Genomic DNA, 13,911 nt, shown 5'->3' with positions numbered 1-13,911 from the left:
ACTTAAAGTATGTCTTTCTGCTCCTGTATAGACATCTTAAGTGATATAAGCCTATTGATAATTTGTATTAAATTACAAAATTGCATAGTGCTATATAGCCATTCTGGCTTAGTATATTTCTGTTGATAATTATTTTATTGCCATTGCACTTAAATAAGCAAGTAGTATTTAGTATATATGCTACATTGACTCATAAATATTCTTAACCCAATAGGAGGTGGTGAAGCTAGAGTTGTTGTGCAAGCAGCTTCACGAGGCTAACGATGGCGTTCAGCGGCAAGAAGCAGAAAAGGCATTGGTGGAATTTCAGTCTGGGCGTGGAGCTGCTACTCTCAGTCAGTGTCAGCTGCTCCTAGATCGAGCTCAGTCATCTTACTCTCAATATTTGGCAGCTACAACACTAACCAAGCTTGTCTCAAGAAACCCGTGTACATTGTCACTGCAGCAGAGGATTGATATCCGTAAGCTTTTTTCTTGTTGCCATGATTTTATTGTTTTGTTAATATGGATGTGTGAAGAGTTGTCTTAATAGGTCACTTTTTTTTATTAAGGTAAATGTTATAAAAACAGCAATGAAAGAAAATGGGTGAAGTAAGGAACAACTATGCCTCTTTAATGTGGTTGTCTTTGAAATTCAAGTTGAAAAGTGTAAACCATGTGATTGTTATTGCAAATGAGATGACAGAAGCTAAAATTCAAAAGTTCTTTCTGGGAGAGAGATCTCAGTAACTCCTTGATGCTAAGCAGTAGTCAAGCCATTTCTTGGGGAAATACACCAGGCATCTGAGACTCACTTATGTGTACCAGGTGCTAATACCAGAATCTAGTTCAACAAGGCAAGGGGGTGCTTGAGTATCATAGATGTACCCAAAACCATGAAAAATCCTTCTGGAATTCACAAATGCAACAAAACGAGCAACTTCTTGAATAAAATTATGGAACTGAAAATAGTGAAGCAAATGATCATTTCCTCAATGTAAGCACCAACTATATTTCTCCTGACCACCATCTACTGCATCATGTTTTAGCCGACTGGTATTGTCTATTCCTGGAGTGTTTTTTCTGCTGGGGGCCATTAGTTATTTTCACAGTTTACAATTATGTTTTATGCCACCCACATTGAATGTGCCTTGGTTTAATATTTAACGCTGCTTTATGCCGTTGTTCCCTTCCACAGTGATTGTCTTGCATTTTCTCTGCCCCATACCATATAAACTTGCTCTGAAGGGTTTAGGTTTCTCCTCTGAGTTGACTCCTCTTTAATGTCACCGTGCTTCTTGATAGTGCATGAGATTTGTTCTTCACTGTGGGGTAGAGCTTTCTTACAAAGTTGGCTGTGCTCTGTTTGTGCATTTATAAACGGTTTGATACCTTGTCCTTCTCCTTAGGCACGTAATGGTTTTTATGCTTTCGCCGAGACTGCTCTGGGGCTGCATAAGTGATTGTTCTTATCTGGAGCTGCTTCTGCAGTTCCCAGTTAATTGATTAAGGTCAAGGTTAAGCATTTATTCAGCCTAATCACTTTCCCCATGGGTAGCGTGCCGACTTGTCTGCATGACAGTCTGGCTATCTAGTAGCCCCAAGTCCCTTCTTTTATATTTTATATAGGATGTCACTCAATTGTGACCACTGATGTTCATTTCCTTGGCCTTCATTATTTAGCCTGTCAGGTCTGGGGTTGCTGGATGTGACTACAGAGGTCGCTCTCTGTTGGGTTTTAATCGAGGCAGTGAAGCCTACTTTCCTTTCCTCTACCCCCATGTACACTTGGGACATGACTGATGGAGTTATTGTCTAGTCTTGTGCACTGTTGATTCCATGGTTTCCTAGGGCTCATATAGTTTTCTTCATACACCAATGTATGTTATTTGATATTTGTTTTTTCCCAGTTTTGGAGGCTTCCCAAGTGGTAGTCTTGCCTCTTCCTTCTTGGCCCTAGGACTTTGGGATGTATGTAGTCTTCATTCCTGGTCCCTCCGCTTCTGTGGCAGGGACCTTTCCTATGGTTTTGGAGTTTTCCAGAGGAGGGTCCTTGGCTCTTTCTGCACTGGCCCTCGGTGGTTCCCCAGTGTGGTGGGTCTGATATTAGAGACACTGATGCAAAAATATCAGGCCTCTGGGCTTGCTCAGGAATGCTGAAGGCCAGGACTGAGCAAGTGTGCAAAACCTTTTGGAGTCCTTCCTTTGGCTCTGTTCAGACTCTTTTTCCCCGTGGTTCATTGTTTCCACTGGGGGGTTCTTTCTTTGGAGTGGGTCACTTTATATAGCTCTACTGCAGGGTTCATGGGGCTTGGTTCTGATGGGCTTGGCTCTCTGTTGTTCACATCCTGTTTGTGTCCAATGTCCTTGCAGATGGCTGTCTTGGCTCTGTCCCATTTCACTTAGTGGACAGTCAATGCCGCCTCCTTCCTGTGGCTTTGAGACATTTGGGTACCCGGACATGGACCTCTTTGCATCGGTGTGGACTCGTCGCCTTCCTCTGTATGTACGTGGGTTTCCTGTGCCTCTTGACCCTGGTCTAGCTGTTGCTTTGGGTCCTGGCCAGGGGGCCGGTCGGCCGAGCGGACAGCACACTGGACTTGTGATCCTGTGGTCCCGGGTTCGATCCCGGGCACCAGCGAGAAACAATGGACAGAGTTTCTTTCACCTTATGCACCTGTTACCTAGCAGTAAAATAAGTACCTGGGTGTTAGCTGTCACAGGCTGCTTCCTGGGGGTGGAGGCCTGGCCGAAGACCGGACCGCGGGGACACTAAAGCCCCGAAATCATCTCAAGATAACCTCAAGATGAGCAGGTTTAGGGTAATCCTATCCTAGTCCTATCAGAGGAAGGTAATCCTTCTGGCTCCCTGGTGGCCAGCTCGGCCTTGGTTTCAGAAGCTGCTTGCTTTGTGTCCGAACCTGGTGTTTTTCTGTGACTCGACCTCTATCGGAAGATCGGCCCAGTGACTTACTTCAGAGGTTCAACCTTCTCCTCTACATTTAAAGTCTGGTATTTTTGGCACATGCTTATCTCCATCTTTACAGCAAGCAAGTAGCTTCTTGGGTGGTGTCCTCACCTGTGTTCCTCTTCTTGGGAACAGTTGTGTGATGCACCTTTCACCATTTCCTTTTCCCATTTGTTGTTGTTCTCCAGTTTCTTGGCTTTTTCTTGATTAGCATCTCATGTCGATTACTGTCACCTTGTACCGTATTGTAATTACAGTACTTAGTACCTACAATACACTCATGGTGTCCTGTCTTCCCAGTACTCTTTGTCGTATAACGCTTTGAAACTACTGTACTGACGGTTTTGGCCTCCTCCGCCTTCTCACTTATCTTGTTCTAACCATCTACCACTCTGTTTGCAAAAGAAAATTTTCCTAATATTTTTCTGCACTTTTGTTTCCTTAACTTGAATTTGTGTCCTCTTGTTTGTGATGTTGCTGGTTTCAGGAATTCCTCTTTGTCAATTTGGTCGATTCTTGTTAGTATTTTGTAAATGGTGATCATATCACCTCTTTTTCTTCTATCTTCTGCATTTGGCATGTTTAACGTCTCTAGTCTCTCCTCGTAACTCTTGTTTTTCAGTTCTGAAAGTCATTTTGTAGCATGCCGTTACACCTTTTCCAGTTTCTTTGTGCTTCTTGAGATTTGGGCACCATACAACTTGCTGCATATTCCAATTTTGGTCTCACAAAAGTCATGAACAGATTCTTTAGTATTTCACCATCCATATACAGTAATTAAAAGCAAATCTGAAGTCGGAAAGAGACGCATACACTTCTCTCACAATGTTCTGTGTGTGTTCTTCTGGCGACAGTTTACTATCCAAAACCACCCCAAAGTCTCGTTCTTTATTAGAGTTCCATAATTCCTATCCACATAATTTGTAAGTTGTGCGTCATCAATTTTCTCCAATTCCTCATTCCATAACATGGCATTTATTCACATTGAATTCCGTTTGCCACTTGACACTCCAAGCACTTATTTTATCTAGATTGATTTGAAGGGCATTACAGTCTCTTATCTTCCCCAGTATTTTAGCATCATCCACAAACATGTTCATATAATTCTGTATTCTTTCTGGTAGATCATTTATGTAGACGATAAACATTACTGGTGCAAGAACTGAACCCTGTGGTACTCCACAAGTAACACATGCCAGTCAGATACATTATCTCTGATTACTGCCTTCATCTGTCTGTCAGTTAGAAAATTTTTCATCCATGTCAGAATTCTCCCTGTCACCCCTCCAGCATTTTCCAGTTTCCAGAATAGCCTCCTGTGTGGGACTGTCAAAAGCCTTGTTTAGGTCCAGATAGACACAACCCAACCTCCTCTTTACACAGGATCTTCCTGTTCGAAAACCATACTGTCTGTCTGCTATTATGTCATTACTCTTAGGTGTTCAACCCATTTGTCTTTAACTATTGTTTCTAGTGTTTTGACTATCACACTTGTTAAAACCCTTGACTATCATGCTTGTTATTGTGCGGCGCTGGCGGAGCCACTGCTGCTTGCGTTCAAGGTTAATACTGCCTCAGCTCCATTTCACAAGCTGTCTCATGCCTTGTTTCAGATTTGGTCTGCCTATGTGCCGCTGGAGTCTGTTTGGTCTCTGGACTGTGTTCTTGCATTTTCTTTCTCTTGGTTTACTATGTCCCCCCTTTATTCCATGATTGCTTCTTTAAATCTTTTGTTTTTGGTTTCTCTTACTTCTGATTGTTGGATTGGGGAGCTTCTCGCTCTTCTCCGGAGGCGAGGTTTTTTGTTTTTTTGACTAGTGGGTGTATTGTTCATTTGCTGTCAGGTTCTTTTCTGGTGAAGAACGAGTTGGCTGGCTTCCAGAGGAGTCCTTTGGTTGTTGACGCTTAGTTGGTTTAGCTTGGGATGTGTCCAGTGGTGACTTTCTGCCTTTGATTCTATTTTGGTAGATGCCTTGTGAAGTGTCTCTTCATCTTAATTCCTGCCGTGCTTCCTTCTTCCTGGCGAGTTCCTGTGTGTTTTCCTCCTCAGTGGGTAGTTAGCTTCAGGGAGCCACATCCCCCAGAAAACCAGCGCTCATTATAATGAAGTGCCAATTTCTGGGTTAGTCCCACTTGCTCCCTGATCCCCTCCCTCCCTCCCAGGTCATTGGGTGGATGCCTACAACTGCCCTAGAACTGAGAGGGGAGATGGTGGACTTCCCCCACTCTGGTGGGCTTTCAAAACTCCAGAACCTGAATATGTGCCCAGGGCATGTTCAAAACTGCAGACAGGGCCTCAAACCAATGAACATCATGGATCCAAGATTAGAACACTAGTCAGCTAAATTTGATTATATTGTGGTCTATTGGAGAAAAAATGGGCTCTGGGACAAGTGACCAGGGATACTGGGTCCACAAGTAGAGTAAGTCCCCACACACCACTTGGAGTGGGAAGGTTACGGTGAATAGCAGCACTACCTAACCGGACAGTCAGTGGATTTGTACTTAGCATAAATCTCACTTCCTGGTCAAAGAACCTAGGATCCACAAATCTAGTAGAAATTAAAGAGAAGAATCACCATTGCTACAAAGCACTTGCTGACCAGACAGAGAAGATAGCTCTGGTTACAGGTTGGTTAATGCCCCGAGACGCACAAAGGGCTTGTATACACATTCAAGAAGAATTCACTAATGTAGTTTAAGTCCACTGCACAAACTATGTGCACAAACCAACCATAGAAGCTATTAGTCATAGCTTGGTATAAGGCTTATGAGTTTATGTAATGAACCTTTATATCTGTATTCTGTACTGGAGTGAGTGTTTTGCAGCACTTCACTATCACCATTATAGCTCGGTGCAGTTTGAAAAGTTCCTTGCTGTACGTGGGCAGCCTGACAGCTGTGAGTGGACAGCGCTTCGGATTCGTAGTCCTAAGGTTCCGGGTTTGATTCCCGGTGGAGGCAGAAACAAATGGGCAGTTTCTTTCACCCTGATGCTCCTGTTACCTAGCAGTAAATAGGTACCTGGGAGTTAGGCAGCTGCTACGGGCTGCTTCCTGGGGATGCGTAACAAATAGGAGGCCTGGTTGAGGACCGGGCTGTGGGGATGCTAAGCCCTGGAATCATCTCAAGATAACCACAAGATAACCATGTGTGTGTGGGATTCAACCAGCCTTGGCTGCAGCAAATCATTATCAAAAGTGAGCATGATCTTGCCTTAAGGAGCAACTGAGATGCGATAAGTCAAAGATATTGTTATTTAAGTATTTTTAAGCAGGGAAGTATTTTTGACAATTTTAGCCATTGGTATCTATGGTATTATGGTCCAAAGAATAAATATCAATCAATCATGTTAAAATTACAGGTATGCAAATGCAATGGCAAAGAATCAGATGTTATAATTACTTTAAAGATTATAGAAGTCATATATTCCTCTTTGATTTTATAATAAGGAAATCTTGATTGATAGCAATTGATATCATGTTGTGTGGCAATGTAGTTTTTTATGAAGTGCTCAAGAAGTGAATTTAAATTACAATTTATTTTTTTCAGGAAATTACGTTTTAAATTACCTGGCAACTCGTCCTAAACTTGTTCACTATGTGACTCAAGGCTTGGTGGTGTTGTTTGGACGCATCACTAAGCTTGGCTGGTTTGATGGCCTAGACAAGGAAAAATGGGCATTCAGAAATGTTGTAGGGGATGTATCTCAGTTTCTTCAGGTAAGCATGATTTTATATATATATTTTTTTTACATCTGTTGAATAACATTTACAAGTAAAGAAACTGCAAAACTTTTAATTTTTGAAAAGTAGTAGTTTCTTACAATTACTTAAATAGTATATGATTTTAACTTATGATATGTTGCTTGATTATTAACATTTCATCACCACTGAATTTCATGTTTTCATGGGTTGGGAAGGCATCAGCCAAATGAAAATAGAGCATTAAGTGTAATGAAATGGCCATTTTTGGACAGGAATTAGTTGGCATTCCTTGATTTGATCACTGGCATGGTGAGGGTTCAGTGCATATGCCAGTCCATGGATAAAGACATTTCTAATAATTTCTTATCCCCTTTATATTGGGTGGACATCATATGGGGGTCATCCCTTCAGGTGAGTCGTCTGCTGAGTTCTCGGGGTCTGGCTTTCCTGGCCGTTCACGTTCGGGGGTTGTCCAAAGTCCTGGTGGATGACCTGTCCTGGTTCATTCCCCTGTCTGTCCACGGAATGGATGGTCAACGCCAACTCATTCAGTTGGCTTTGCTGGACGTACGGGTTCCCGGAAGTGGACCTCTTCGCGTCGGTGTGGTCGTGATGTCTCCCGGTATATGTGGCGCCCTTCCGTGACTATAACCGTCGGGGTCAATGCCTTCAGGCAGGACTGGTCAAAGTGGGGTTACCTGTACCTCTTTGCCCCCCGGTTCCTCTGTTGCTCCAGGTCTTGGCTCGCTTGGAGACTTTCAAAGGGAAAGTAGTCCCCTGTTGGCCCCTTGGTGGCTGCTTGGTAACCCAGCCTTGGTTTCAGGTGCTGCATGCTCGGTGTCCGATCCCAGAGGGTCTTTCCGTGGCTCCATCTCTTTCAGCAGATCGGGCCAGTCCATTACGTAGCTGGTTCGATCTTCTCTAGTCTTCGCGTCTGGTCTTTCTGTTGTGGGTGTATCAAAACTTGTATGGTGACCAGGTGGCTTCATTGATGGTTTCCCACCTGTGTGCTTTGTCTCGGCGGCAGTATGAAATTTCCTGGTGGTCCTTTCGTTATTTCTTGTCCCTCCATATGTTTTCTTCTGTTTTGGTTCGGATTGTCTTGTTCTTCCTTTCTTGGTAGTTTCAAGACTGTCATATTATGCCGATTACTGTCGCCTTGTATTGTGCAGCGCTGGTGGAACAGCTTCAGCTTGTGTTCGGGATGGATGCTACTTTGGCTCTGCTCCGCAAGCTGTCTCCTGCATTGTTTCACCTCTGGCCTGCTAATGCGCCGCCTGAGCCGTTCTGGTCGTTGAATTGTGTGCTCTCTCTTCTCTCTCCTCGGTTTGTTGTGGCTCCTTTGGTTCAAGATTGTTTTGCAAAGGCTCTTTTTCCTGTTGGCATTGGCCTCTGGGGGTTGGGTTGGGGAGCTTCATGCTCTCCTCCGGAGGAGAGGTTTCTGCTCCTTTAGTCCTGGTGATAGGTTTGTTTGTTTCCAACTGTCTCCTTCTTTTATGGCAAAGAATGAGACTGCTGCTTTCCTGAGGGTTTCTTGGGTTGTTGATGCTTGGTTGGTTCAGCCAGGGATGCATCATGTGTTGTCTAGTTGCGGCTCTTCGTGTTACTTGTGAAGTAGCTCCCCCCCCTTCCCCTCTCCTGGGGAGGGGGGAGCTGTGCAGACATGTGGCGCGGCATGTTTGATGTCATGCTCGTTTGCTCGTTTTCAATTGGGGAGTTCTGTCCACTTAGTCTTCTTTAGTCGTTTTAATCAGAATAGGGGGTTTGTTTTGATGCACTTACCTTTCTGGGTGCTTGGCCTGGCACAGGTCAGGCACCTAGTGGCTGACATAGAATGCTCCAAATCCCATGTGCATTTTTATAGGTCATTGCTTCTTGTGCCTCTCTGAGGGGGCCAGGTTCTGGCTTGTGGTCCCCAGTGGGCCTAGAACTCCATTCACACTGACTGATGCTAAAGTCTAATGATAAAACATATCAGCCTGGATAACTCCGGGGAGCCTCCGAATCTCGCCCTGAAAATGGCGTTTCATTACATTTAACGCTGTTTTTTTTTAATTCTCTGTTGTGGGATAGCAGCAAGAAGCCATCAAGCAATCCCTCCCAAAAACTAGTGTTGAACATGCCAAAATGTCTCTCTAGTGGTTCCTCAATAGCTCCGAGGGCCCTCCCTTTGTCTTATCAAAGGCATTAGTTTGTTGCTTTTCGTTGTCTCAGGACTGATGGTCTGCGATGGCTGGTCCAGGAGCTCCTTGAGCTGCCACCTAGTGGTGTGCACTTGCTACTGGTGGTGAACGCCCTAACTTCTGAATGCCTCATTTTCAGAATTGTTTAAATTTGCCTGTTTTTTTTTGTTTCACTCTATCACTCTAGTGGCTTATATCTCAGTTAAGGTGATCAGGAATCCCATTGTCTGTCTTTTTGAGGGGTCCTGGTAAGCTTTTAGTGACTCGGAAGGGCCTGGTGGGACTTGAAATGTGCGGAGCGTACCCAGATGGCTAGCAACAACAGTGAGCCACCAAGGACTTGCCAGAAAGAGATGTTTCATTACATTCAATGCTGGCTTTTTGTGGCTTCATTTTATACTGCATATTGGTGCAGGCACTATAGATTAATTTTGGTACTGATTTATGATCTTATACAGTAATTATGTTTTGTTTTTATATTAATAAAATAAATTATGATTACTGAAGTATATTATCTCTGACTTTAGTGTTAAACCAAATTTTTTTTTATTTTAATTGTCATTTATTCGCTTTGATTTTTTAAAGAAAAATTAATATGCATGTTGAACAGTAATTATACAGAAACATTTTGTTGTTGCAACGGTGTGCCATGCAATATAACTTTATAAATAAATAAGTTGCAGTTCTCTAATTTCTTAAATCAGTGATAGAGAATTATAAGTTTATAACATTGCAAATAACTTTTCTTTACCGTAAATATCACAATCTGTTTACCATTTCAGGGTTCAGTGGAGCACTGTGTTATTGGAGTGCAACTACTTGCCCAGCTCACTGCAGAGATGAACCAGATCTCTGAATCAGATGCAAATAAATCCCTCACTAAACACCGCAAAATAGCAAGTTCATTTAGAGATACCCAGCTCTACGATATCTTCCAGCTCTCCTGCACACTTCTTAGAACAGCCTTAGAAAATTCAAAGACACTTAACTTCAACGATGAAAGCCAGCACGGATTAATGACGCATCTTCTTCGGTTAGGTAAGAGTATCTCAAATAGTAGACAGGCTGAATGCAAATTCTAAATTGCAAGGGAACATTCTAGGGCTATTTTTTCATTGCAGCACAAATTAATATCTCTAAAAACATTTTCCTCTTGGTGAATGTTTATCCAAGATAATTTTTGTTTTGGTGAATGTTAGTTTTCAATATAAATATTCTTTTATTGGTTTCTCTTTTTAATGATCTACATCCTGAAGATGTGTTCATATACCTCTTTGCTAACAAGTGAAGAGTCCTTCACTTATTGGCAGGAAAAGAAGCATGGAAAAAAACGATGGTTTTCTACCCCTGAAAACTTTTGTGGAAATTAGGTACTCTTGATTTTTTTATTTCTCTCTTGATTCTCTCTCAAAACTCTTGATTTCTACCCCTAAAACTCTTGTGGGAATTATGTATCAAAATTATATAGCTGGACAGATATTTGTATGTACAGCTGAATGATCTCAAAATATTTGTTCCTTTTTTGGGGTGACTCCTTTATTGGCTCTCCAGAGCTTATGCACTGATGACTCAGGCTTGCTTGATACCTGCTTGATTCCTGCTTGATGGGGTTCTGGGAGTTCTTCAACTTCCCAATATCATCTCTAAGAGAGAGATCATCTCTCCAGGTGATAAGGTATCTCATACCTTACTGTTGACAGGGACTAGAATCCTATCCTTCTCATAAAGATGAGTGAGCTGAGGTTGTCATAGACACTACACACTGATGGGGGGGGGGAACCCTGCTCCTCCCCACTTTCAACCCCAAAAAAGACTGAAATACTTACAGAAAATGGTTGAGATGGATGAATACCAAACAAAACTCAAAACTATTCACAAAATTTGAAAAAAATAAGCTTTCTGAAGGAAGCCCCCCTTCCCCCCAGTGGATCCCTGAAGCTACTTGCTGAGGCTGCTCCATACGAAAGTGTAACAGTATTGCGGAAATTCTGTTTGGTCTACTAAAACCAAAACCACAGACACCAGAGCCAAAACCTGGAGCCAGATTCACAAAGCAGTTATGCAAGCACTTTCGAACCTGTCCATCTTTTCTCAAACTTTGATGGCTTTGTTTACAATTATTAAACAGTTAATGAGCTCCGAAGCACCAGGAGGCTGTTTATAACAATAAAAACAGTTGATTGGAAAGTTTTCATGCTTGTAAACTGTTTAATAAATGAAACCAAAGCAGTCAAAGATTGTGGAAAGATGTACACGTTCATAAGTACTTGCGTAATTGCTTAGTGAATCTGGCCCCTGGTGCCCTCAGTGATGCAGGGAGCCATGACAAACTGGCACCCATTGGAAAAAGTCTCCAGAAAGTTGGCAAAGCTTTACAGACAACATTATCTTGATTAACCACTGGACTGCACCAATCGAGAAAACTTGGTCGGTGGGAAACTGTGCCAACCAAGAAAACTTTTTTATTTTTTCGTACCCATTCAAAATGTTTGCGCGGTTGGTTGTGTACGAAATGGACTCTTAGGCTCTCCAGTGAGAGGCAGCCATCTTGGAAAAAATTCTCAGAATGCCCTAGGGATGCTGGCTGGGTTAGTACTGAGTGAGCAACCATGGATGGCGCACGCACCTCTGGCTCCCAAACACCTGTCCGACACGGTGTTGAAAGATCGTGCTCTGTCGGTGAAATTCAAACCTTATTGTTTGAAGAACACAAGGGTCATCATATGGGTGAAGCTAGGCACAATAAGGACCTAACACAAAGGTCGGATGTAAGTGATAAAGCACCAATGAGGACGATTCAGCGAGCGTATCCAGTTGTAGCTCTGAGCGCCACCCTTGCCCACCTATGCCAATTTCCAATTTATATAGATGATACATAGATGAATTGTTTTCTGCGTTCAGTTATGATGCATCTGATTCAAGTAGCATCGATGAACAGTGTTAGCAGCTTCCATGGTGGGGTTTTCCATAGATATTTTCAACAATAGCTAAATCTCTTCCAGACTGACTGACACTCTTTGAGGCTGGCTGAATCTCTTTCCAGACTGCCTGAATCTCTTCCAGATTGACGGACTCTCTTTGAGGGTAGCTGAATCTCTTCCTGTGCGGGACCTTACAAAGCGATCTTTTCATGACTACCTTACAAATTGATCTTTTCCTATAATCTTTTCAATACTACCTTATGCTTTACAAGCTTGGCTACATACCACCTACAAGTACTAAAGCCAAGGGTGTAAGTGAGCGTGTTATTTGTAAGCACACAAAACGAAGAAACAGTAAGCGAAAATCTATCTGTACCTGGTGCAACGAGAGCGAAGTCGCGCTGTGCACCATCAACTACTTTGTTGATTATTACTCACTTCCAAAGTACTGAGTGTGTAATACAGTGTGTTACTGTGTAAATAGTGTGTGAAACTGTACATATTGTAATTTTAGTGAATTTTTAACAAGTAATATTGCGACAATAAACATTTATTGTGGACACATTACTGACACATGTATCACAGTTTCATGGAACATAATGAACGTTCTGCTGTATACATATTGTAAAGGACACAAATATGCATCATATACGATAAAAAACAAAACAAAACCGTATTGGAAATGCATAGAACAAATAATTGAAAATGTATTTGTGCCAACACGTGTTGCTTGAATGGCCGGTGTGACCATGTCTGGGAGCTTCACGCACAGGCAACCAGGCCCTGATGACGTCAGAGCGCACCTTGTCCATGTCCTCACAGCCAAAGTAAGTGGAATTTGGTATTTATTTTTACATAAACATGTTCAGGGAAGGGAATTTATCATTTTACAAAGAAAAAACTATTTTTGGGGGAACACTTGATTTCATGCGCACAGTGGGAATTTCACAATAAACTCGGTGCATCACAGTGGTTAAGCGGTAGAGTACCCGACTGGCAATGCCGGGGTCGTAGGTTCGCGCCCACCTCACAGCCCTGGTGGATTTTTTCATTGATATATATCACGTTATTGTGATTTGTGTGTTTATTAAAGTGATTATCAATAAAATAATATTTTGTTTTGTTTGTATAATTTCAGCTCTAAACTGCCTTACGTTTGACTTTATTGGTACATCTGTGGATGAGAGCAGTGATGATCTGGGGACAGTTCAAATCCCCACATCGTGGAGACCGGCTTTTCTGGATTTTTCTACAGTTCAGCTATTCTTTGACCTTTATGCCTCGCTCCCTGCTACACTGTCACCTGTGGTAAGGTTTTACTCGTTGTTGTAAGTTGTGATCATGCTTACTAATCCATCCTATTTTAAATTGGATAAAAAATTGTGTAGTGGATATCACGGCACAAAACCTAGACTTGTTGCACTTGTTTATTGTATAAGGTAGTAGAAGGGGTATCTGGCTGTGCCCAGGTGTCTGTCCCCCTCCTCTCTCCCTTCCTGACTCCCTCTTTCCCTCTCCCACCCTGACTCCCTCTCCCATCCTGACTCCCTCTTTCCCTCTCCCACCCTGACTCCCTCTCCCATCCTGACTCCCTCTTTTCCTCTCCTACCTCCTCTCTTCCCCTCTTCCACACCTTCTCTACCTCTCTCCCTCTTTTACACCCTCTCTACCTCTCGACCTCTTCCTCCCTCCCTTCCCCATCACTTCTCCCAATTTCCCTTCCTCCTCTCATCTCCTCTCGCTAATTCCCCTCTCTCTTCCCCCTCTAACCATTTCTCTCATCTCCACCTTTCACCCCTACTGTTCCCTTCTCCATTATCTCACTTCTCCCTCTCTCCCAGTCCTCTCATGCCTTTCTTCTCTCCTTCCTTCCTTTTTCTATCTTCCCCCCCCCTTCTCTTCCATCTCCATTCTACCCACCATTCTTTCCACTCTCCTCCCATCTCTCCTCTTCACCTATCACCCGGTCTCCTTCCCTCTCACTCACTCCCCTTCCCTTTACCAGTTTTCCCCCCTCTCTCCCCCTCTCCACCTTTTTCCCTTCTCCTCCTTTATCCCCCCCTCTCCTCTCTCCCATTCTCATTCTCTCACTTTTCCCCTTTCCTCTTCCCTCTCCTTTCTACTTACCTCTCTTCTAACACCTCTCCATTCCT

The 13,911-nt window shown here is 43.0% G+C and overlaps 1 protein-coding gene across 5 annotated transcripts in view; it reads left to right on the top strand.

Annotated features, from left to right (window-relative positions):
• Ranbp16 (Ran-binding protein 16) overlaps positions 1–13,911 on the top strand; it is a 130,193-nt gene that overhangs the window by 17,595 nt on the left and 98,687 nt on the right. For all 5 annotated transcript variants that reach the window (XM_045752445.2, XM_045752441.2, XM_045752442.2 and 2 more), the window contains exons 2-5: positions 215–461; positions 6,500–6,669; positions 9,620–9,875; positions 12,897–13,066. In XM_045752445.2, coding sequence (XP_045608401.1) covers positions 215–461; positions 6,500–6,669; positions 9,620–9,875; positions 12,897–13,066 — 843 coding nt within the window. The remainder of the gene's footprint in view (positions 1–214; positions 462–6,499; positions 6,670–9,619; positions 9,876–12,896; positions 13,067–13,911) is intronic.

This window comes from Procambarus clarkii, chromosome 79 (genome assembly GCF_040958095.1).
Source record: "Procambarus clarkii isolate CNS0578487 chromosome 79, FALCON_Pclarkii_2.0, whole genome shotgun sequence".
NCBI lineage: Eukaryota > Metazoa > Arthropoda > Malacostraca > Decapoda > Cambaridae > Procambarus > Procambarus clarkii.
This window is presented reverse-complemented; position numbering and strand designations above follow the sequence as displayed.